The sequence below is a fragment of the Alosa alosa genome, chromosome 17, assembly GCF_017589495.1.
Source record: "Alosa alosa isolate M-15738 ecotype Scorff River chromosome 17, AALO_Geno_1.1, whole genome shotgun sequence".
Taxonomy (NCBI): domain Eukaryota; kingdom Metazoa; phylum Chordata; class Actinopteri; order Clupeiformes; family Clupeidae; genus Alosa; species Alosa alosa.
Genome location: NC_063205.1, coordinates 3,716,000 through 3,738,771, shown reverse-complemented (window position 1 = coordinate 3,738,771; position 22,772 = coordinate 3,716,000). Strand labels below are relative to the sequence as shown.

The 22,772-nt window shown below is 42.5% G+C and overlaps 1 protein-coding gene across 1 annotated transcript in view; it reads right to left on the bottom strand.

The window, feature by feature from the left end:
* Positions 1-22,772, bottom strand: part of snd1 (staphylococcal nuclease and tudor domain containing 1) — a 135,895-nt gene that overhangs the window by 84,744 nt on the left and 28,379 nt on the right. Inside the window, exons 11-15 of the mRNA XM_048268667.1 lie at positions 16,618-16,719; positions 6,830-6,927; positions 5,897-6,007; positions 4,757-4,829; positions 4,349-4,490 (exon numbers count right to left, since the gene is read on the bottom strand). Of these exons, the coding sequence (XP_048124624.1) occupies positions 4,349-4,490; positions 4,757-4,829; positions 5,897-6,007; positions 6,830-6,927; positions 16,618-16,719 (526 nt within the window). The remainder of the gene's footprint in view (positions 1-4,348; positions 4,491-4,756; positions 4,830-5,896; positions 6,008-6,829; positions 6,928-16,617; positions 16,720-22,772) is intronic.

Below are 22,772 nucleotides of genomic sequence, written 5' to 3'. Positions count from 1 at the left end.
AGCATATTCAGACATCAGATCATGCTGTGTCACATGATAATGTTATGTCCACCTTCTTGCTGCAATGAATACTTGGACATGGAACATAACATAGTTGGGCCTATAAAGGAACACACACGGGGAAACGTGTGAGAAACAGTCCTGAGGCACAATATCATCAGCAGACAATGGCAAGCCACCAAAGATGCACACAATCTCCAAGCACAAAGCGTGAGCCTAAAATGCCATGAAAAACACAACAACAAAAGAAGGGGGGACATTAAAAACAAATTATCAAATTAATTGAAATATCCACAATAGCAGACATGCATAATTAAGCTGCACTGATGCCATTATAAATATATAGTGCACTGTAGGGAATGGATGAAGATCCAAACACTGTTTGCTCAGCCCAGCAGATAATGATGCTGTGATAGAGATGTAAAGGCCTCTATTACATGGAGAGTAAATGAAGTCCGCATCACTCCGACCACAGGAAATACCTACCCATTACTCATACAAGCAGACAGAGTGTCTGAGTGACAGAGAAAGAGCGGGGGAGGATGCTTCTACACAATCCAAATGCAAGCATGAAACTTCATGTGTTACCTTTCATTTGAGACCAAGATTATGCTTCTACACAAAGGGGTTCATATGCAGCAGGGCTCTACAGCGCGCCCATTTCACTCGCACATGCAAGTAAAAATCATGGTGTGCGAGTGCAAAAAAATATTTAGGCGCTCTGGTGCGAATGACTTTTAACCATGTCAATGTTTAACTACAAAATACACCGCAACGTCGAGAAACATTACTGGTGCAAACCATAGAATCAAGTCACAAATGCAGCATAAAAACTACACCTCCCATCAACGTTAGCAGTTTAGCGTTGTGACTCGCTAGTAGTCGCTTCCATCAAATCCAAGAGCGCGCTGAAAAAGCGGAAAGTTAGACTAGCCAGCCAAGATGCAAAGATTGAAGAAATTAGTTCTTCTATCCACCGAAGTCATTGGATATACAGTAGGAGGAACAGAATGAGATTCTGAGAATGCAGTGAGAGAAGGAAAGGTAACCTAACATGCCTTTTAGCCCAGTTGACGTATTGGCTGCAATATGCAAAATATAGCTGTAGCAAACAGGCACAAAAGTAGCCTCCCGTAATACTCCCATTTTATTCAAAGGTAGAACGCTACTGACAGCTCCAGGCATCCACGCATGCTTGTTTGTTTACACCGAATACAAGCTGAAGTGCAAAACGAAAGTAGGTCTAACGTTTGCCTACTGCCCCCATCAATGCAGATATTTCAAATGAAAGTATAATATATATATCCTTAATTAGCCTATGGGCTTTGTGGAAGAGAAAATGGACTGTTTTAGTAGTAGTATTAGGCAGTATGCAGTCAGATAGGTCACCATGGGCATATTTGGATTAGCTACAGATGGATTCACAAATAAATAAATTAGCCTACATTTGGCAGGATACTTGATATACAGGCTAAATGCAAATATGGCAATGTATTATATTATTTTACATTAACAAAATGTAGAAAAATGGAACAGACTGATATAAAAAATATAATAAAATATAATAAAATAGGCACTGATCTTTAAAATCCTGTGTCCTGTAGCCTAAATGTTGTCAGTCATTCTTAATATTCGCAATTGGTGCACTGACATGTTTAACTGTTAGCTGCAGTGTAATGTTAGAAGATTATGTGTAAGTTAAGTACAGAACTGACTGTGCGCCCAAATTTTTGTCTGTGCTCCTAAATTTTTTAAACTTGGGCGCACAAGTGCTCCTGGAAAAAAATGTTAGTGTAGAGCCCTGTGCAGTTAGCCTGCGGGCACCCAAAAGTCCTATGGGGAGTTTCCATAGGGTATTTTACAAAACGCATGAGCATACCTTTACAAATAATGGTCTAAAATACTCATATTTTACATTCTATATTGATCTACTTTTACACACAGCTTCACAGGACCCGGTGCTAGGGCTCAGTTGTGTTTCTAAGTCATATCAAGTGACCTAGAGGGCTGAAATTTGGTCAGTTCAGAGATGCTTGTAATCCGGCAGAAAGAAAAAAAGATTCTAGCCTCTGTTTCAGTACATCACACAGTTATGCTGATTGTTTCCCATGAAACTACAATGTCTCAGCTTTCCAAAGAGATAAAGCATTTGATTATAGGCCAAACTAGGTGGGAACAGTGGCCTCTGAAGCAGGCGCTGTGCAATTTCAGGCAGAAACCAGATTGCGGTTTTAACTAGATTTGTGTGGTCATACCATCATGAGGACCCTTTCAACAATAAAAACAGCTTTAACCCTCTCTGATGGAATGTTATAACGGAAGCCTTGTGGGGCCAACTATGATGCTGATAATGGAACTCTTGAAAGGGTCTATACCAAAGATTCTAGAATAGAGCTCCGCTCTAGAATCTTTGGTCTATACACACTGTCGTCTTTCAAATGCAGCGTTTTGTATCCTAGGCTATTCCAACTCTCACTCTCAGTTGTGGTGTACAGTAAGCCCATGTCCTGAGTGATCGCTGCCCCTTTACATGACATTAAATTACGTTCGAACTCCATGCTGTTTTTGTTGATGGACAGTGCCATTTTTTCAGATTTGTCCTATCGGTAACACACGCACTCGCCTGGTCAAAGTAAGGAATTGCTTTCACTCATTTTCTTGCAATTCCCACATAACATTAGATAGGCTTACTACATTTAAATAAATGTTGTCAGTTGTTACAGTATGTTATGTTGATGGCTATTGATATTTGTGTATATTGAACTTCGTTACTGGTGGGCTCATAGGTGGGATAATTTTATTATTGTATGATTCTGGATGACCACAGTCAGACGCCCAGCGTGCAAGAGTGTTCAAACTTCAAGCTCAAGCTCAACTGAGAGTGCTGCCCATCAACAGAGTGAGTGTATTCTCTTAGCTGCCATCAGGGCCACAGGCTACATCTACTGCAGCTGTCTGCTCCTTTGCTACAAAAGTTCTGCCACTACTCACACAGTGACTAGAAATAAGGCAGATGTCTCTCAACTCTCAAATGAAAGGTGCACTACAACAAGCCTGCATGCCGCAAAAATAAACATGTATCGATGCTTAATAAGTCACATCGATGCAACCGCATTGTTTGAGGTCGATGCATCGATACATATCACTGCATTGTTACGCCCCTAGGCAACAACAAGCCGACTCAGACTCACTGAACAAAAGCTAATTTTTAGATCCATTTTCTCTGCATACCTGGGCCACAACACACCTAGCCCAGTATGACCATGTTCAACACCCAAGGTCACAGACACCTGCACCACTCACAGTGAATGCCACTTCAAAAACAGCATTTCTGGTCCACACAGTTAGAGGCCATGACCTTTCAAACCCAGTTCAGATTGATCCTCTCACCACAAACCACATTAAGCACACAAGCCAGCTGTGGCGGCGGAGAGGTCTCCAAAACCCTCACACCACTTGCATGGCAGCATCTGGAAGTGAGAGGAAACGTCTGGGAGTGATGCGAGATGTCCTCAGATGTCTACATGAAGAATACGGTAAATGCTTGCATCAGCTGGGGGGCTATTTTCAATGCTAAACAGCCGGTACATCAGACAGCTCCAACAGCAAGCTGCCACGGCAGATGCCAACAGGAAGTCACTCAAATATGAACACCACACAGAAAGGCCCATTTCTTTTGCAGTTTCCTTTCCAACAAAATAAGGCCTAAAATACCAAAAGAATCTCACCGACTACTGTACAATGATGATCAGTGACAACAGATCAAGTAAACTTGGCTTTCAACTACTTGCGGTTACTGCAAAACAATCATGGTTAACCACTATGCAAATACAGATAAATTAACTGCTATTTAACAGGGAGCAACAGCTCTTCCAAAAACCCTAACTATAAATCAAACATGGCATTTAGACACAATCTGACACAAAATTCAAGCAACCATGTCATGCAAAAGTTGCTATTTGCAATCAGCCATAACGGTAACCAAGCTGACTTAAAGAACACTAGCAGCAGTAAAGAGCATGACGGAGTATTATAATGTGAAAGATTAAAGTCAGATGATATAGATCAGCATCAATCATATTACCCAGCTCTTAGAGGAAGACCTATTCCTATGAGGGGCCCAATTCAGTTAGAACAAAAGTAGCAACATAGTAATTGCTTCGTAGCAACAACACAGTTCGAACTTACTCAATGTGAAACTTGTGGTAGGGCACAATATGACAAACAGGATATATTTAGACATCACTGAGCAAGATGGCAGCGATGATGTAAATTAATATAAGCTTTCTAATGAAAAAGAAATGCATTCCTGGAACAGTAGTGAAATTGTGTATGATGTGTTGCTGACCAGCCAACAGGAAGGTGATGAGACAGGTCTCTTTGGGCATGTAGAGTTTGAGGCGTGAGCCACTGAAGACATACTCCACCACAGCCTCAGAGCGACCAGCGCGCTGCAGGAATGGAAGGAACTGTTTGGCCTTCTGTGTCTCCTAAGGAAAGCAAGGAGAAGGGGAAAAATAAATAAATAAATAAATAAACACACACACACACAATAAATACACACACACACACACACACACACACACGTTAGCCCTTCATCCATCTTCATTTATTCATGTTCCCCTTTAAAGGCATAAGAGCCTTGGATCCAGCTGCAGCAGAGGAGAACCAGCGCACTAACCAGCTTTAAGGTGTGAGGCGCGTTACAGAAGGAAAAAAAGTGAATCCACAGACACACAAATAGCCCTTTACTCACCCCAGAAATGTCAGCCACTCTGTGGATGGGGACCTCCTTCTTGCTGTGCAGTCCTTTAGCATTCTTGATGGCTCTGCAATCAATCATGCGGCAACTGTTCAGCCCACATATACTGAAAACTAGGTAGGTGCTGCAGGAAAAGGTGAGCTGACTACTGAAGAAAATTCACAGAGGATTTCACATTGCATACACTACACTGCAACACTTTACTTGTTTACATGCGGAGGAAAAAAGTAACTTTGTTTTACACCAACACAGACCCCCATACCGACTCCCACTGAAAATAAAATCAGACCCCGTATACTTCACCCCCACCACATCTACAGTGGAACATTACCCAGAGCGAAGGAAAGACAATGACAATGGATAAGTGAGGCAGAGACAAAGCACACACACACACAGAGAGAGAGAGAGAGAGAGAGAGAGAGAGAGAGAGAGAGAGAGAGAGAGAGAGAGAGAGAACAAACCCAATATAAAGCTGGTTGGAAATTATAGGCCCAATTGCCAATTGTGAACTGGGGTGGGTTCCCTCTCTCCTCAGCTAACCGGATCTCTATTGCCATTACGGTCATAAAGTCCTCCTTAATCTCTGCACTATGACCGCACATAATTACATCCATGGACAAAGCACAGAGAAAGGTGAATTTAATAGGCTGTGCTGCACTGACTGATATTTTCAGCAGGGAATGACTGATCCCTCGTGCAGTGCAGATCTGACTACAGCTGCATATGATCTGGTCAGGGCAATGACTCTCTGTGGACCAGTGCAGCATTTCCATCTACACATCTGCAGCTCCGGTATTTGACCATATTTCATGCACCCACTGCCACAAATGCAGCCATATTAAACGAGAAATCCTTTGAGTTTTCACGTAGATGTCCGTTTCTCGAAGTCACCGAGTACTGTCGGTACGGAAAAAAAAAAACCTGAAAACAATCTGTTTCACCTAGCTAGAGTTGCTACAGCCAGCAGCTAATGTAGCCAGGCAGCTACAGCGCAACACTTTGTATATGCCCACAGAGAGCAGCGCTGTAGCTGTCTGGCTGCGTGACACGCTAATGCATAAGCCACTTGACCAAAATAAAGCTGGAAGTTGAGAGAAAATGCCCTGTGGAGTGTGTGAGTGTGCAGCGGCTCACCTTGCTTCAGCAGCCAGGAGCTCGTCATAGTGAGAGGAGCGCTGGTCATCATCCTGACGATACCTAATCACAGTGGCCAGACCTTTGCTGACAAGGGCCTCAGCAATGTTACTGCAAAGTGGGAGACAGAGAGAAATACACCAAAGAGTAAGAGATCAATGCCTGAGTGGTGCATGAGAAATGTTTTGCTCGGTAACCATGTGCTTGATGTTTCTTCTACCATTATCAAATTGAAGCAAGATGAACATCTGGTGTAGACCGTATCTATGTTGAATACCCCAATGTCCAGGCTGACTATGGAACCATCCAACACACACACACACTCAAATACACTCATCTAATATTGCAATATAGATAAAACATTTTTAATATAAGGTCTGCACATTCAACCTATTCATTGTCTTTTCTGTTTACAGTGGACTCAGTTTGCAGTGGCCTGTACAGATCACCATGCATTGGCATCCTCAGTCTGCCTTATTGTGTTCAGTGGAATGCACAATGCAATGCTGACATGGCAGGGTGAAATATCGCCAAGTGCCCAACCAGCTACCCTGTCTGTTCTGCAAGGCCCTGGGGTTTATGCACCACCTGTTACCCATGATGCACCACTCTGCTCAGTCAGGATGGGCAATTAGTTGGAGCAAGACGGTGACCTCCTGTGCTGGGGCCACACACACACACACTTATAATCAAGCAGAACCACAGCAAAATAATCAGCCTTCTTTTAGCTCAGTAAAAATCTCCAAATGACATGCCAATTCCCTGCAGTGGGTTCTACTTTAACATTATAAAGACTGCATACAATTAGAATGTTACAATATACAAAGGATGATAATACAATGATCACTTTCTCTAACTTATCTGTGGCGAGGGGTGCAGTGTTACATGAGTGGGGTGTTTTTGTGTGTAATGAATCATACAAATAGTACTTACATGCCTCCTATTGTTACAGTGGCACAGGTGCGCTCTGGGAAGGCTGGAACTGTGCCTGTCTCTGTTGCTGCTCTGATGTAATCCACTGTAACATTTACCTGAAGCAAAGCAAACAAGCCAAAACACTGTTCAGTACTCACATTCTCCATCTTTCTTCCTCTCCAACACACACACACACACACACACACACAAGTTGGTGATTGTGTAGTAAACAATTATGATACAACCTAAATATGGAGAATAAAAAAACATGTTAAATTGTTATACAGGAATAGGGCTTTAGCCCTCAATTGTATAGCGCAGCAAATTGGGTAGGCACTGGCTGTGTGTGCTTGTTTGTCTGTGGGCTACTTTTCAAGGTCACCCACAGTCAGTGTGAATCATGTCACGCTAGACTGTACATCTCCCTAGAGGAACCAAGACCAAACATGGAAAATGTTTATCACTCGCACACCCACGCACACAATCAGGGAGACACAGATCGGAAGACTGGCCGTTTTTAGCAGCGCAGTTCAGAATGATTCAGAGCTGATACATTAACGAGTGCCGTGTGTTTAAGTTCTACCAGAGGGAAACGGACGGGAGGAAATGGAAGAGGGCAGAATGAGGGAGACGGACATTTCCCACACTGCTCTACTGCGGGCACAATCAATGGCCATTAATGCCCCCTCTTCCACAGGGCCTTTGTATACACCCCCAGGGGGCGTATAGGGGGCTCGAGTTAACAGCTGGCAAACAAACAGGACCAGCCAGCCACACAGTGGCCCAGTCTAGCCAGACCATTCAGCAATCTAGCACATCCTCCCACCAGGCCACTGCAAACAAAGACAGAAGGCTAGGTGGAGGTGGAGATAGCGAGGGGAGGAGTCCCCATCTGTTGGACACATAAGGAGTGGGGGGGAAACACACACAGAGAGAGAGAGAGAGAGAGAGAGAGAGAGAGAGAGAGAGAGAGAGAGAGAGAGAGAGAGAGAGAGAGAGAGAGAGAGAGAGAGAGAGAGAGAGAGAGAGAGAGAAAACTGTCATTAATCTGGGAGAGAACAGCACTGGACAAGGGCAAGGACAGACACGATGTGGATAAATGTCCCAGAATCTGAGCAGACAGGGAAAACGGGAGAAAGTGGCAACGGTAATTGAGAGAAACAGAGGAAATGGAGGGAAATGGACGTGAGCAAAAAGAAAAGAAAGAAAAGATAGAATATAAAGAGAACCGAGTGGATTAGAGAGGGAGGTATAACAAGATTCTGATCACATTCATGAGACTGCATAATGATGCACCGGGATATCACTGTGATAAAACCTGCTTTTTAAGTGATGCTCTTTCCAATGTGACACCAAGAAAAGAGGTTCACATGTTCGCTTTGAAGAATAAAACCACAAGTAGGACTGAGAGGACTGTTGTACAGAGACTGTTTCCCATTAAAATGAAACGCAGTATCAAAATATAGCTACAATCGGCGATGGCGGGCCCGAGCATCTACAGCTCCGCGACCTGTGGCCCCCCATGTTCGTTTGAGGGAGCTCCACATGCCTATCGACTTTGGTGTGTGTGGGTGAATCCCAGTGTTTCCCACAGAATTGAATTCTATTTGTGGTGGTAGGTTTGCAGAATTAACTCGAATGCAACAGTTTTTAACAAATTAGTGCAGCGCGGTTATAATTCTAACCAGATTTAAGCACAATTTAGTACTTCCAGGAAAATCATTGTGTGGTGGTCAATGTTGATATTGTGGTGGGCAGCCACAAATAAGTCAATGTATGGAAAACACTGAAACCGTATGCCAACCACAATGCTGAATGACACGAGGGGGCACTATGGAGTCCCTGGGCCACATCCTGGAGCAAATTTCTGTCCCTGAGTAGAGACTGTGAGGGATGAGGTGTTCGCCAAATGTCATGAGTTTTTGCCCATGGATACCATTGAATTCAGCTTACCTGCCAGGGGTGTGCAATAAAGGATCAATGCCTGTCTCTTCTCAGCTTTCGATGGACAAATGCATCACATTTGTCAGATTTACTGAACTTACATTTCATGGGCGTCCAGAAGGAAGCTTGTTACTGTGAGCTGCAGAAGCTATTGAAGAGCAATCTGTTTCCAACAAAAATCTATCCTAAGAAATGTAGCTAGTAACTTCACTAATAGTTACAGCTATATATATATTTGGGGGGCAGCCGTGGCCTACTGGTTAGCGTTTCGGACTTGTAACTGGTGGGTTGCCGGTTCGAACCCCAACCAGTAGGCACGGCTGAAGTGCCCTTGAGCAAGGCACCTAACCCCTCACTGCTCACCGAGCGCCGCTGTTGTTGCAGGCAGCTCACTGCGTACAACTAATTCACGGATTGGGATAAATGCAGACCAAAATTACCTCGTGGGATCAAAAGAGTATACTTATACTTATACAGCTAATGTTAACATAGATGCACAAAAAATTGAGTAATACACACTTTTTATATCACAGACATGAGACAGAATTGCTTTAAAGGAACCATATGTAAGATTGTGGCCAAAACTGGTACTGCAATCACTTTTAATTACAAATTACTGTAGAGCGGTGTATCCCTTCCCCCTGACTCGAGGCTGCCAACCCAGATGCCGAAACACTACTGACTTTGTGATTAGTAGATAGGTGGAGGGTCAGGCCAAAACACAACATGCCATGACAAAACACAACAACATCAGTTGAGGGCTGCAACTTAACTTTTTAAATGACAATATCCTGGCCGGACTCCTGTTGTCAGTGATATAAGTATTTGAAATGAACATGATTTCTTAATGTCTATTGACAATATCAGGGCTATTTTATGATTAATTGAAATACATTTCTTACATACGGTTCCTTTAACTTTCTATGCCAACTTGTTTACACTGTTTCTTCAACCTACAACCTCCTCCACTGTAAATTTTGCTACTTGACTTGTGTAGGCTACTATCCCCTCGGACTGAGCACTGCCAACGGTGAGTGCCCAGACCCTACATTTTAATGTGGGTATGGCTCGTCAGGCTATTTAAATCCAGTTTTATAAAGCTAACTACTAGTGTATACCTCTCCCTTACAAGACTGATGCAAATCTAGATGCATGGGCTATAATACTATACAGGGTTGATTTATTTGATTCGGTGTGATTCGATGCAATACAAAGTGATTTGATTATTTTTAACACTTGTTGACTGTAGACATTCATTTTCCCTTATCATTTAAAATAAACCCAATACCTAGAAATGCACCATTGCTTAACTTCAAACAGATATATTTGAAAAAAGATAACATTTTGAATCCAAAATTCAATCAAAATTAAACTGCATACCTACATTATGTACCTACCATTACCAAAATAGCCTACAGTAACAGGGTAACAGTGTATACAAATTACTGTAATTCCTAAATAATTAATGTGATATTTTTGTTCAACCCCTTGAATTAAAGCTGCAGGTCTACACTTTGAGCACACTGTTTTGTTACGTTAGGGTTAGGGACAGGTTAGTAGTCACATCCATTCTGGTGATATACAGAGGTAAAAATACTAAAAGTGTCTAAATACTTACTGACCTAACTTACACCATTGGGTGAAACAGAGCAAAATCACACACTAGAGCCTATGAGAGTGATGGAGTACAAGATAGCACGAGAGCCTGACATGCAAGCTGAAGTCAGGAATTCACAGCAAGCTTATATACATCTGGGTACAGTTTAATGCTCCTGCACTAGATGTGGTGGTGGTGGGGGTGGGGGTCTGTAATACATATTTTATGGATTAAAGTGAGCCTCTCTCCGCAGACACAGCTGTAATTCTCTTTAAACCCTGTCCGGGAGGAGATGACTTCATCTGAGTGCAAGACTAAGCAGTATTGGAGCAGCCGGTGGTAATTTGAACACCAAAAACACCTATGATATACCCACTCATGATTTCAGATCCTCACACTGACTGTGATTCAAACAGAAAGCTCCCATTTTACACACGCATATACAAAACCATAGGTCTCAGAGTGTGACTGTGTTCTTCTTGATCACACACACAAACACACACATACAAGAATCAAAAGCACCACATAAAACTTGAAATAGCCACACACATACACAAAACAGGAGCCACTTTGAGAGGCTGGGATTATTCGAATGTGCTCTCTCCTGATAAGTGGATTAATGCTACATTTTCATTTGACTTTTCTGCTGAGGCTGAGACACTGCACAGAAGCACTACTTATGAAGTTCACCAAATCTGGCCTTGGATTATGGTCACAACCAAGCACTGCTTGAATAAAAGAGAAAGGTGGGTGGGGGGGGCTCTTCCAAAGGTTTACCTTAATTACTGATAGAGAGGAAACTTCTCAGCCTACACCTCTCAGCACTCTTCTCCAGGACTCTTCTCATCCTAACAATGGATTATTCCTACCGCTGAAATCAAGAAGACGCCTATGTAGTCACAAAGCCAGAACTGAGAGACTCAGGAGAAGTTTTTATCCCCAGGCCATCCGAACTCTGAACTCACACTATACTGACTTTGCACACATTCACTCCTCAGCACTCATGACCCCCCACACACCCACCTACAAGACTTTTAGCACTTTTACATCCCTCTCCCTATGCTACAGACCTTTTATTTATTTTCTTATTTCATCACACGTCAAAACACACACACATCTGACTTTCTCCAACTTTTGCACACTTTTTATTTATTATTTTTGATTTCTCCTCCATCTACCCATGTCCTTGATTGCCTAGCCTTTCTGCCCCCCCCCACCCCCATCCCCACACACACACTTACATCATCACTGTCATCACTTCACATACATACAGCACACTGCTTGCTACAGTAAGCCTCCTCTACATACTTGCTGCACACTGCCCCCCCCCCCCACAGCACATTGTCTTCAGGATCTTCTCCAACACACATCCTCTACATACTTACAGCACACTGCCCCCACCTACCCACACACACACTACACACACACACAGTCACTGCTCCACTCCCCTCCCGCCCACACACACATCTTCACTGTCATCACTCACATACATTACATACAGTACTCTGCTTGCAATAGTAAGTCCCTGCCCCCCTCCCCCCCACACACACACATCTTCACTGTCATCACTCACATACATTACATACAGTACTCTGCATGCAATAGTAAGTCCCTGCCCCCTCCCCCCCACACACACACATCTTCACTGTCATCACTCACATACATTACATACAGTACTCTGCTTGCAATAGTAAGTCCCTGCCCCCCCCCCCCCCCCCCCACATACACACATCTTCACTGTCATCACTCACATACATTACATACAGTACTCTGCTTGCAATAGTAAGTCCCTGCCCCCCCCCCCCCCACACACACACACACACATCTTCACTGTCATCACTCACATACATTACATACAGTACTCTGCTTGCAATAGTAAGTCCCTGCCCCCCTCCCCCCCACACACACACATCTTCACTGTCATCACTCACATACATTACATACAGTACTCTGCTTGCAATAGTAAGTCCCTGCCCCCCCTCCCCCCCTACATACACACATCTTCACTGTCATCACTCACATACATTACATACAGTACTCTGCTTGCAATAGTAAGTCCCTGCCCCCCCCCCCCACACACACATCTTCACTGTCATCACTCACATACATTACATACAGTACTCTGCTTGCAATAGTAGTCCCTGCCCCCCTCCCCTACATACACAGCACATTATTTCATCAGGAAGCTTCTCCAACACACATCCCCAACATACTTACAGCACACTGCCCCCCCCCACACAGCACATTGTCTCATGAGGGAAGCTTCTCCAACACACATATTGCACACTGCCCTCTCCCCACATACACAGCACACTATCCCATCTCCCCTGTCATCCCCCAACACACACACACAAGACCCTGGCAGTTGGGTTAGCCCCTTGAGCCGTGGATCTGCCCAAGGTTTCTTCCCTTGGTAAGGGAGTTTTCCTTGCCCCTGTTGCTCTTGGGTGCTCCTTGTTGGTGCCCCCACCCAATCCCAATCCTCCCCCACCTTTTTTATGCAGCCCTTGCCACTTAATCTACTAAACCCCTCTTCTACTGCACATTTTACCCCCATTAATGCACAAATAGGCTGACACCAGACATAATTTCACTGCATTTCTTACTTCCAGTAACTATATGCATGTGACAATAAACTTCCTTGTACTCCTCTCAAAGGGAATCAAATAATCTGAAATGGACTCCTTCAGCGTCTGCCCCCTTTTCACTTCATCAAATAGTTACCCTCAGAGTCATAATGGACCTCCAATTGTTGATGTAACGATGCACCGGGAATCAGCTAAAAATCGATACAAACGTGTGAAAATTGCAACCAATTAGGAAAAAAATTAATAACAATGCAACAATGTTGTTCAAAAATAAACAAACTAGAAATGCAGTTCCAAGAAATTTGCAATGCATGAAAATGCTAAATATCATGTATAGCTAAAATAGACTAGGGGCCCTATGGCGGAAAACGGGTTATTTTCTTGGCGCAACATTTAAATTCTTATTTTGCACGTCTCTTTTTTTGAGAAACGTGCCAAGGGGTGTGGCAACTAACGACCTGAGGAGGGATCTGGCGCGTTTCAGTATACTACCTTAAACACATTACTCCACTGACCAAGAGAAACCTGGTCAGAAGTCCATGGCGAGTTGTTTATATGTTATTTTAAGAGCACATTATCAACAGTGATATGGGCAGGTGCACAACGCACCATGATTCTCTCATCCACAAACGCACACCGGCGAACATCCATGTAAAACATTACAAATTACACGATTACAATGAGAAACATAATTAGAATAAAGATATTAAGAAATACATGTCACAATGAGTAGTTATTCACCATCATTTGCACGTTGGTAATGACGGAGAGGCAATATGGAGCACAGCTGAAGACGCACCGTCACGAGATGTAAGCAACTCCTCTGCAGGATAAACATTTTTTTTATTCAGTCATTCGAACATTATTGGGGTAAGTGTTGCTTTTTCCAAGGCTATGTTTTTGATGGTAACCCATCATCAGTTAATAGTGAAAGTAATTAACTGTGTATTTACTGTTTTGTCGTTGACTGACACCACGGTAAAGTTAGTTTAACTTTGCCAATGAGTTCAAATAGTAGAGAGTAACCAGGAGAGGAGTTACATGTGTCCTCTTTGGCTGATTGAAGACCAGTTGTACAAGACACTGAGACGATCAAGACTATGTCTTCGTGTCTGAAGGTAGTACAGTCAAAGATTGTTAAGGCGGAGCAAGATATTTCATCAGGAGCCACTTCCGGGAACCCGGATCGCACGAGGGGGGGGTCAAAATCCCCCTTTATGCAGAGCAGAGGCAGCGACTGCTCCATTGAAGTCTATGGGCATAGCTCAGAATTTCACCACATATGCTAAGGTCTTGGTTCTATAGAGTTAGGAATGTGAATTTCGGGCACATTTTCATGATCCTCAAACCCTTCTGAACATTTCAGGTACATTTTTAGCATTTTTGAGCAATCCAGTCTGGAGAAAATCAACCTTATATCAGGTGTCGCCGGGTTATTTCTGCAGCTGCTGTTGGTCGGGTTGCAACTTACGCCGTCAATACGTCATCGACACGCCTCTTTATGCAGACAGGATTCGATCCCCATTTCGCGCCCATAGACATGAACTACGACGAAGTATCTTGCTCCGCCTTACCAATCTTTGGTACAGTGGCTTATTAGCAGAAGTCAATGCTTTAAAACTGATACTAAAACATTATCTACAGCCTGAGCCGAACATATACAACCGTGCTGACTGCTAGCAGCCAGAGCTGGTCCCTCTGGACTTTACTGCTGTGTCAGCAAGCTTACAGAACAGCCAATGAAGCTGTATATAAAGGGACGGAAGTAAGGCGCAGTAGCTGCCTCAACCGACACCTCCCAACCTTTTCCAAAGCTGTGCAGCAAGTCACAGTTAGCAGAATGAATACTTCCAGAGGAACCTTTTGTCTCAAACCCTTCCACTGTAATAAGACAGCACATCCACCAGGGCATATAATTTATTATTAACAATATCAAAAGGCATAGACCTACATATATCCCAATCCAAATTATGCTAAACTGACTTCAGTATTCACAGTAATGAGCTCAGCAATTTGTATCTTTTGAAGAAGAAAACTTTAATCTAATTTTGCCTTTGCTGTTGCTAGAGCAGCAGCACAGCTGCAGGAAAACAGCAGTTTTAACCGCTTGCCCTTCAGTTAGGTTGTTGAGTTTATTCATAGACAGCCTTGTGTCCTAGCAACAACAAAGAGAGAATAAATGGGAATGTTATAGTTTCTATACAAAAAGCTCTGCAATGATCTTATGTTAAGTACCAAGATGATGATTGGTACAACTAAGTAAAACACACACACATTAAGAAGAGTCTGACTTATCTTAAGGAGACTTATCAAGACAAATTTTCTAAGAAGACTTTGCTTGTTTTAGGACAAATTTGCTTAATGTACTGGCAGACGAATTTGCTTGTTTTCACATCTTAAAATTGGTCAAATCAAAAGTTAAGTCAAATGATTTTACGAGAAAGCACTAGGTTAGTGTCTTTATACTGAAAACAATACCAACTTGATTTTTTGATCTTGATATAAGATTAACACATTTTTATTAGATAAGCAGTTTTTGCAACACACACACACACAGCTAAGTACAAGTCTTGGGCCTACAAGAAAACGCAATCTCTTCAACCTGCCTGGCAAAAAACATTACTCTCTCCCCCTCATTTGTAGTATAGCCAGCGTCAACATAAGGGTTAGGAGAGATATCTATGAGGGATCATTGGCTTGTTGACTTACTACCCTAAAGTGCTGGTACGGCTTCATCATCCCCCACTATATCTTCAAACCAGAACAGGAAAGTGCACTTGGAGTGCAGGGCTGCCAGACGTTTATAACAGCTTCAGAGTAGTGTAAGCACTTGCTGATGAAAAGCCTGAACACACAAACACTGCAATGTGTTCCGAATGACTCTCCCTTCTTGTTATGCCGCACATAAACACTTAACGGTGAGGGAACAGCAGCACTTTAACCGTGCAATAAACCCCTCATGAAACCCACTTTGTGCATCCCATTACATTTTAATGAGCTCAAACATGATGAACATGCAATTTCCACGGCATACCTTGGAATCTTTATACCCTCATCACCTGACAGAATATGAGAGACTTTTACAGGACAGAACCCGAGACAGGAAATACATCTCAGAGCAATACTAGGAGATAAAGAATGTTAACTCTGAACAGAACTCTGATATATCAAAGGACTTAGTGGATTTTATTCAAGATTTTTCATTCATTCCTATTTTGATTTGTGCTAATGACGCAAGTGTGTATTTGGATTCACATCGTTGTTCAGCTTCATCCATTCTCCATTCTAACTTTTTTGTGTTTTTTGGGCTTTTTTATGCCTTTAATGATAGGACAGTGGAGAGTGACAGGGAGCGAATGGGAGAGAGAGCAGGGGTGGGATCTGGAAAGGACCACGGGGCGGGAATCGAACCCGGGTCACCGGCATACGGTGCAGGTGCCCCAGCCAGTTGCGCCACAGCTGGGGCCCTCCATTCTAACTTTTCTATGAACAATGAAAGAAAAATTGCAGGAATGTACAATGAAATAATAGTGTCAAACAGCTAAGAGTAGGTTATCTGGAACAGAGATGTGTCCTTCAGATCCACTATCATAGAAGTGGATTTACAGAGCATAGACGTGCATAGTTCTATGCCCTGGCTTAAAGGGAGGAACATTTTTGGTCAACGGGGTACATACCTTCTTTCCAATTAGTTTCTTCCTCATAAATTCTCTGGCCTCAAACATGTAGGGAAGGTCATAGAGTGGGCGGAAACGCTTGTCCTTGTCCTTGATCTTTTCCTGAGAGAACAGAAAAGACAGACAAACCAAATGATCATCACACAGTGAAGACTTGCAGGAAAAAAAAAGACTACAATCTTCAGAGACAATTGGACTCATTCAAATGTGGATTCACTGATTCATTACTAAACTCTGGCTTCTCCATCTTCCCCATCTGAATACTCAATTAAATAAACGAAACAAGAAAACAACAAGGATTGTTCCGCTTTCCCCACTTCACATCTCTCTCATGAGGGAATTGGTTGAAGACTCATCATCATTGTTTTGCAGAGCTCAGAACAGCAGGCCATACTGAATGACAGAATAACACAATACTCCGCACATTCTTACAGTACAGAAATCGAATCCATTTTCATATTTGAAGAGACATTCATGAAAATGACTATAAACAACCAATAGATATCTTTAACATTATTGCTGTCAAAGCAGAAACTGATGTGAAATGGTGGCATCCCTCTCTTTCCTACCAACTTTTTAGAAAAGGTAGAAATGAAGGAACCTTATGTAGTATGCTTACACACAGACGAACACATGCACTGAGACAAACAGAAATCACCAAGATGGACCGAGAACACTTCCAATTAAGACCAAAGAAAAGGGGGAGAAAGAAATCGTGAGTTCCCCAACAGGATTTTTATATCTGTCTTGAGACAGTGCGAGGACAACCCATTTTCATCTGCCTGCAAATAACTAGTCATTCCTTCCCCCTGCAGCCAAACAAACACATGGGGGAGGAAGCCACAGGGGTCTCAGTACTTGATGTAAAGTGGCATCACATCACCTTGTGAGAGGTCACAGCATTGGAGTGCAGGCTAAAGAAAGAGAGCTGGGGGCCTCAGTTCTGTCAGAAGAGAAGCTGAAACTCCCCCATCAATGTGGGTGGCAAAAGAGGCATTGATTGGCTCTGAGCACACAGTACTTGACTCATGAGAAGATAATGTTCTTACAGTCCTACACAAAGCATACAACTATAATAGGAGGAAGGTAAATGTCAGAAAACTTTTAGAGCACAAAAAGTGGCTACACTGTAAGATACTGTAGCTCATATCTAGAAAGATGAAGATACTATATTAGAAACACTCACTACCAAAACATTCTAAAACAAATAAATAACAAAATAATTGTAAGAGAAATGAGCCACTGGCGAGATAGTCAACCACAAGTGTCTGGTACCCCTCTTACAGAAGCCAACAGCAGAGGGGACTAGTCACTAGTAAAACCACTGGGCCAGTTATCGCATCATTCAGTAAGGACAAGTGTCCCAAGTCCTACAGATTATCTTATTTTGATAAGGTTCAAAAGCATTTACAGACAACAGTTAAGAGATTATTAAAGTTGTCGGAGGTAACTGGTAAGAAAGTATCTACATGCAAAGTAAAGAGAGTACTGCATCAGTACAATTTGAAGGGCTATGCTCAAAGGAAGAAGCTACTACTCAAAAACGGGCATAGAAAAACAATGCTAAAGTCTGCAGAAAAATCTACGCTGTTTGGCCATGTCAACATTATGTATGGAAGAAGAGGGGTAAGGGTTTTAATCCAAAGAACACCATCCCTGGGATGGCAGCATCCTGTAACGGACTTATTTTTTAACAAAAGGGACTGGTCTACTTCATAATATTGGTGACATCATGAAGCAGGGTGCTTTCTGTTTTCCCAAAGAAAAATGTGAGACTTTTCCTCAAACTGATTTTTTTTTTATTTTTTAAAAAGGGCCTCATGTACAACGCTTGCGTATGCACAAAAATGTTGAGTACGCCACCTTTCACACGCAGATGTATCAAGAGTGAAATTAAATGACTTCATGTCAGACATGCGCACATTTCCAATGTGTATTGTCAGTTAGCGATGCAGCGCAACAACATTCATTGATCTATGATTCTATGTGATCCAGAAATTGCTATTGCAAGATGGCCTGGATCCACTTTGTGTGTGAGATGTGTGGCCTCTTTCTAATTTCATATATGGTAGGACTAGTTACTCTGCCGCAAAAATGTCACATGAAAAGAAAAGAAAAAAAATGGGAGTGAACTGCGGGAACAGTCGAGGTTTGATGTCAACAAATAATAGTAGGGTAACATTGAAGGCGCAGTCAGGGATTTCACAGGAATTTGTGTTAAGTTTATTAGAAGACACAATTTTGTGCAAAACAAACATAGCCTACAATATATTTTAACCAAAGAACCAAATGAAACACGCCAGCGAGGTAGCTCGCCCCTACCCTCAGTATTCCCAGATAAATTCCATGCAGGGTTTCATTTTTTTTGTTTGTTCTATATCAGTGTCAGAGTCAATGCTCTCCAATGTTGGGTAATACTGTTTGAGTAATAGAATACGTAACTATTTACATCTTGAGATCGTTCCTCGTCATTCCTGTAGAGCTCACCAAAATCATAGAAATTTTGCATTACATTACAAAAAGATAGCCTGGCCTTGGCCTGTCTACGTACTTCCGGTCGATTTCTTTTCCCTACAGTACTCATCAAAATCGCTATTTTTCAAACACTAAGAAGGCTCGACATAACTTGAAACTTTGATCGAAGCATCATCAGTGTCTCTACATATGAACTCGAGCATTAAGAACATTGTTTGTGTACACATAGTTTACTAAAAAGAACGATTTTGGACAACTCACTCGTTGCAAGATGGCAGCGAGCAGAAAAAACAAGTGAGTTGTTCAAAACCTCTCTTTTAGTAAACTCTGTTCTAAATGCTCGAGTTCATGTGTAGAGACACTGATGATACTTCGATCAAAGTTCCATGTTGTGTCGAGCCTTCATAGTGTTTGAAAAATAGCGATTTTGACGTGATTGTATCAAAAAAAGTAGTGGCCCTATAGGAATCCCATTCAAAAGGTCATTTCACCCGAAAACGACAACGCATACAAGCTTAAAAGTGGCGCTTTGGACATACTTATGCATTTTCATGAAAGTTTGACTTGGGTACATTCACAAAACACTATATGATGCATTTTGGCGAGAGTTACACAGATAAAACGTGTGCTCGTTTGCTGATAAGATGCACCCGTGCTTGTTATGGGAGTGCTGCAGAGAAACTTCTCTGTATGACGAAACGCCGGTTATTAGTGATTGGTTCAAAGCGGTTCAAAGGAACTCCAATGATTTTAAACCTCAAACTGTGCCCTCCCACCCGGAAATAAACGTACGCCTATGGATCTAGGCCAGACTCTCTGCGAAGTCAGATGGATTCCCGGACTCCCCTAGCTTCCTATGACTAACAGCACCGCTCCGCTGGAAAAAACTCTGGAAAACACAGATTACACACGTTTCACTGTTACTAAACTAATTCCTGAACGTTTTATTTTTTCATGAGCTGAAAATGCAACGGTATTTTACAGAAGATAGATGTAGGTTGCTAGTAACAAAATATTAGCTTTCAGTGTGGTACAATCTCTTTGTAAATTATGATTAATTCAAAAGTGTTTCAAACATCCCAGGGCTCCCCTATGGGAGGCTAGTGATGGAATATTTTAACCCCCATGTCTTGCCACTCTAGCCTGGCGAGCCAGACCCACATTAAAATGTAGGGTCTGGGCACTCACCGTTCGCAGTGCTCAGTCCGAGGGGCGGGATAATTAGTTGTCTTTCAAATTCCCTCTGCACGGCCAGGGGCGCAACAGGATATTTGTTTTCAAGTAGCAGGGAATTCAAGCCAAACCGTTGCAACTCTGCCATCAATCATTATGTTAAGCCCACCAAACGACTCTATACACGATTTCAATGCCTGATTAAGTTTCGATTTCTGGAGCTCACAAGACAACAGAGAGTTGCTAGACTAGCCCTGGCAGCAAATGTAATTTGCTGCCGCTAGGGGCGCGTCTAGATTTCTAGGCTATTGCCACTGTTTTGAGGGCTAGAGGTAAGACGAAGGGGTAGGGGAAGGGGAAGGGATAAGACAGAGAAATGGGATTGGGCCTTAAACCTTGTGCCAAAAACTTTTGCGGATCTATCTTGGTAAAGCATTTCTGGAAGACGACAAATAAGCGACTGCCTACTTGGATTAAGCTATGGATTTTTGACTTACTACCTGCATGGTTCAGGCTTTGTGGTAAATAAAAAAAAGAAAATAATTAAATGCCGTCCCATTATTAATGTTTGCATTATTTGTGGGTTTACAATAGGGTTGGGTATCGTTTGGGTTTTATCCGATACCGGTGCTAAATCGATACTTTTAAAACCTAGTAGGCATTTTAACAGCAACTATGGCGTTTGGCCTATGGAGTTTAATTAGCGATAACGTACGGAGATGGTTTCGTAGCCTCTTTGACAGCTCAGTGACATCAGGTATGTAACCTACATTTTTATGTTTTTGCCAGCTAACTTTTAACATGATCTTCATATTCATTGTGATGCTATATGGGCCTCATGCACATTAAAAATGTAAAGAATTAAAATATAAAAAGTGTATTATAAAAATTCTTATATTTTGATATGTATCTCACCACAGCAAGCTCATAGCTCTACATGCATTTCATGTGTGTGTAGGGCAGACTGTCTGGCAATATCATTGCCATGGTGGAGGGATTCTCTGGGGCTGAGCAGTTTATAGACATATATGGTGTGCGCCTTACAGAAATAAATGCCATTTTTTATTTAGTGATTAAAATTACCTTGCTGCGCTCCATATCTGTGACACGAACTGATCTGACCTGACTTGAGTTTGCGTGTTAGCCTGTGTGTGCCTATGGTGTCTGCACTCGTGATTCTCTACAACTTTTTACTGCATTGCCATAAACAAAAGTAAAGGCAAACAAGGTGTTTCTTTGTCGAACAAATTGGGATGCAATGTGAGCCTTGAATTGGATGCCATGCAGGAATTTGCTAGGATCTCAAAACCGGATTATGAAACATGCTTTGCCATAGAGAAACACACGATAGCGTTGGATTATAAACATACTTTGCCACAAAAACAGACAAAAACGTGAGGTAAGTCGAGTAGGGATCGACCGATATTCGTGTTTTTTTTACATGTATCGGCATCGGCCGATAAGAGGCTGTGTTCGCCGATAGTTTTTCCCCCGCATTATTTACATACAGGCGTCCACAGGCAGCTCTGTGTCAATTCACGTGCAGACTGCCCCTCCCCCACTAGCAGAGTGCTGAAAGCATGCTCTTCAAGACAACAGTAAACTTGAAAGTGGAAGCAAGTTTGTGGATCCAAATGGAAAACGCGAATGATAGATACTTTATCTAATGCTGAATCCCTCGTCTATAAAACTGCTTGCCATTGTATTTAGGGAGCTGCAAATAGCTAAGTTGTAGGCTATCCATATGCATGCGGTAGCGGTAGCGGTTACGAACACTGGTCATATGATTAAGTAATGCCAACGTTGTTCCGTGGTATTTGTGGGAGTTTTATTCAGCGACCACCTGGCTGAGTTTTGGACGCGTGTGGTGTTTGTGTGTCTCCCTCCCTTAATGCCTCGTCTAAAACTGCTTGCCATTGTAGGCTATTTAGGGAGCTGCAAATAGCTTTGTAGGCTATCCGTATGTATGCGGTAGCGGTAGCTGTTACGAACACTGGCCAATCATATGATTAAGTAGCCTAATGCCGACGTTGTTCCGTGGTATTTGTGGGAGTTTAATTCAGCGACCACCTGGCTGAGTTTTGGACGCGTGTGGTGTGTGTCTCTCCCTCCCCCTCTCCCTTCGAGCTGGGCAGAGTTGCCATCGCAGTGATATCAGAGCTTTAATAATGAGAGACGTGTTATACGTTGTTGAATATTAATTTGTGTTAACGTTTATCATGTACCAGACATAAGTGTACTGTGTATGCCTTATTTGTGTTTAGAGCTGTTTGCTAACGTTATCATTATCAATCTAATTCAATGGTGGTTGAGTTTTCGTCAGCTACCAAACAGAAGTTTGTGTGTGCGTCTGGTCTGTCTCACTCAGTGGGACACACGCATCACAGCGATATGATATGAGAGTGCGCTTTTATACCTTTTAAAGTTGATGCCGTTTAGAACAGAAACATCTGACACCACGTTATTTTCCTCTGCTGATTTATGTTATGTGGTTGACAAATCTGGCA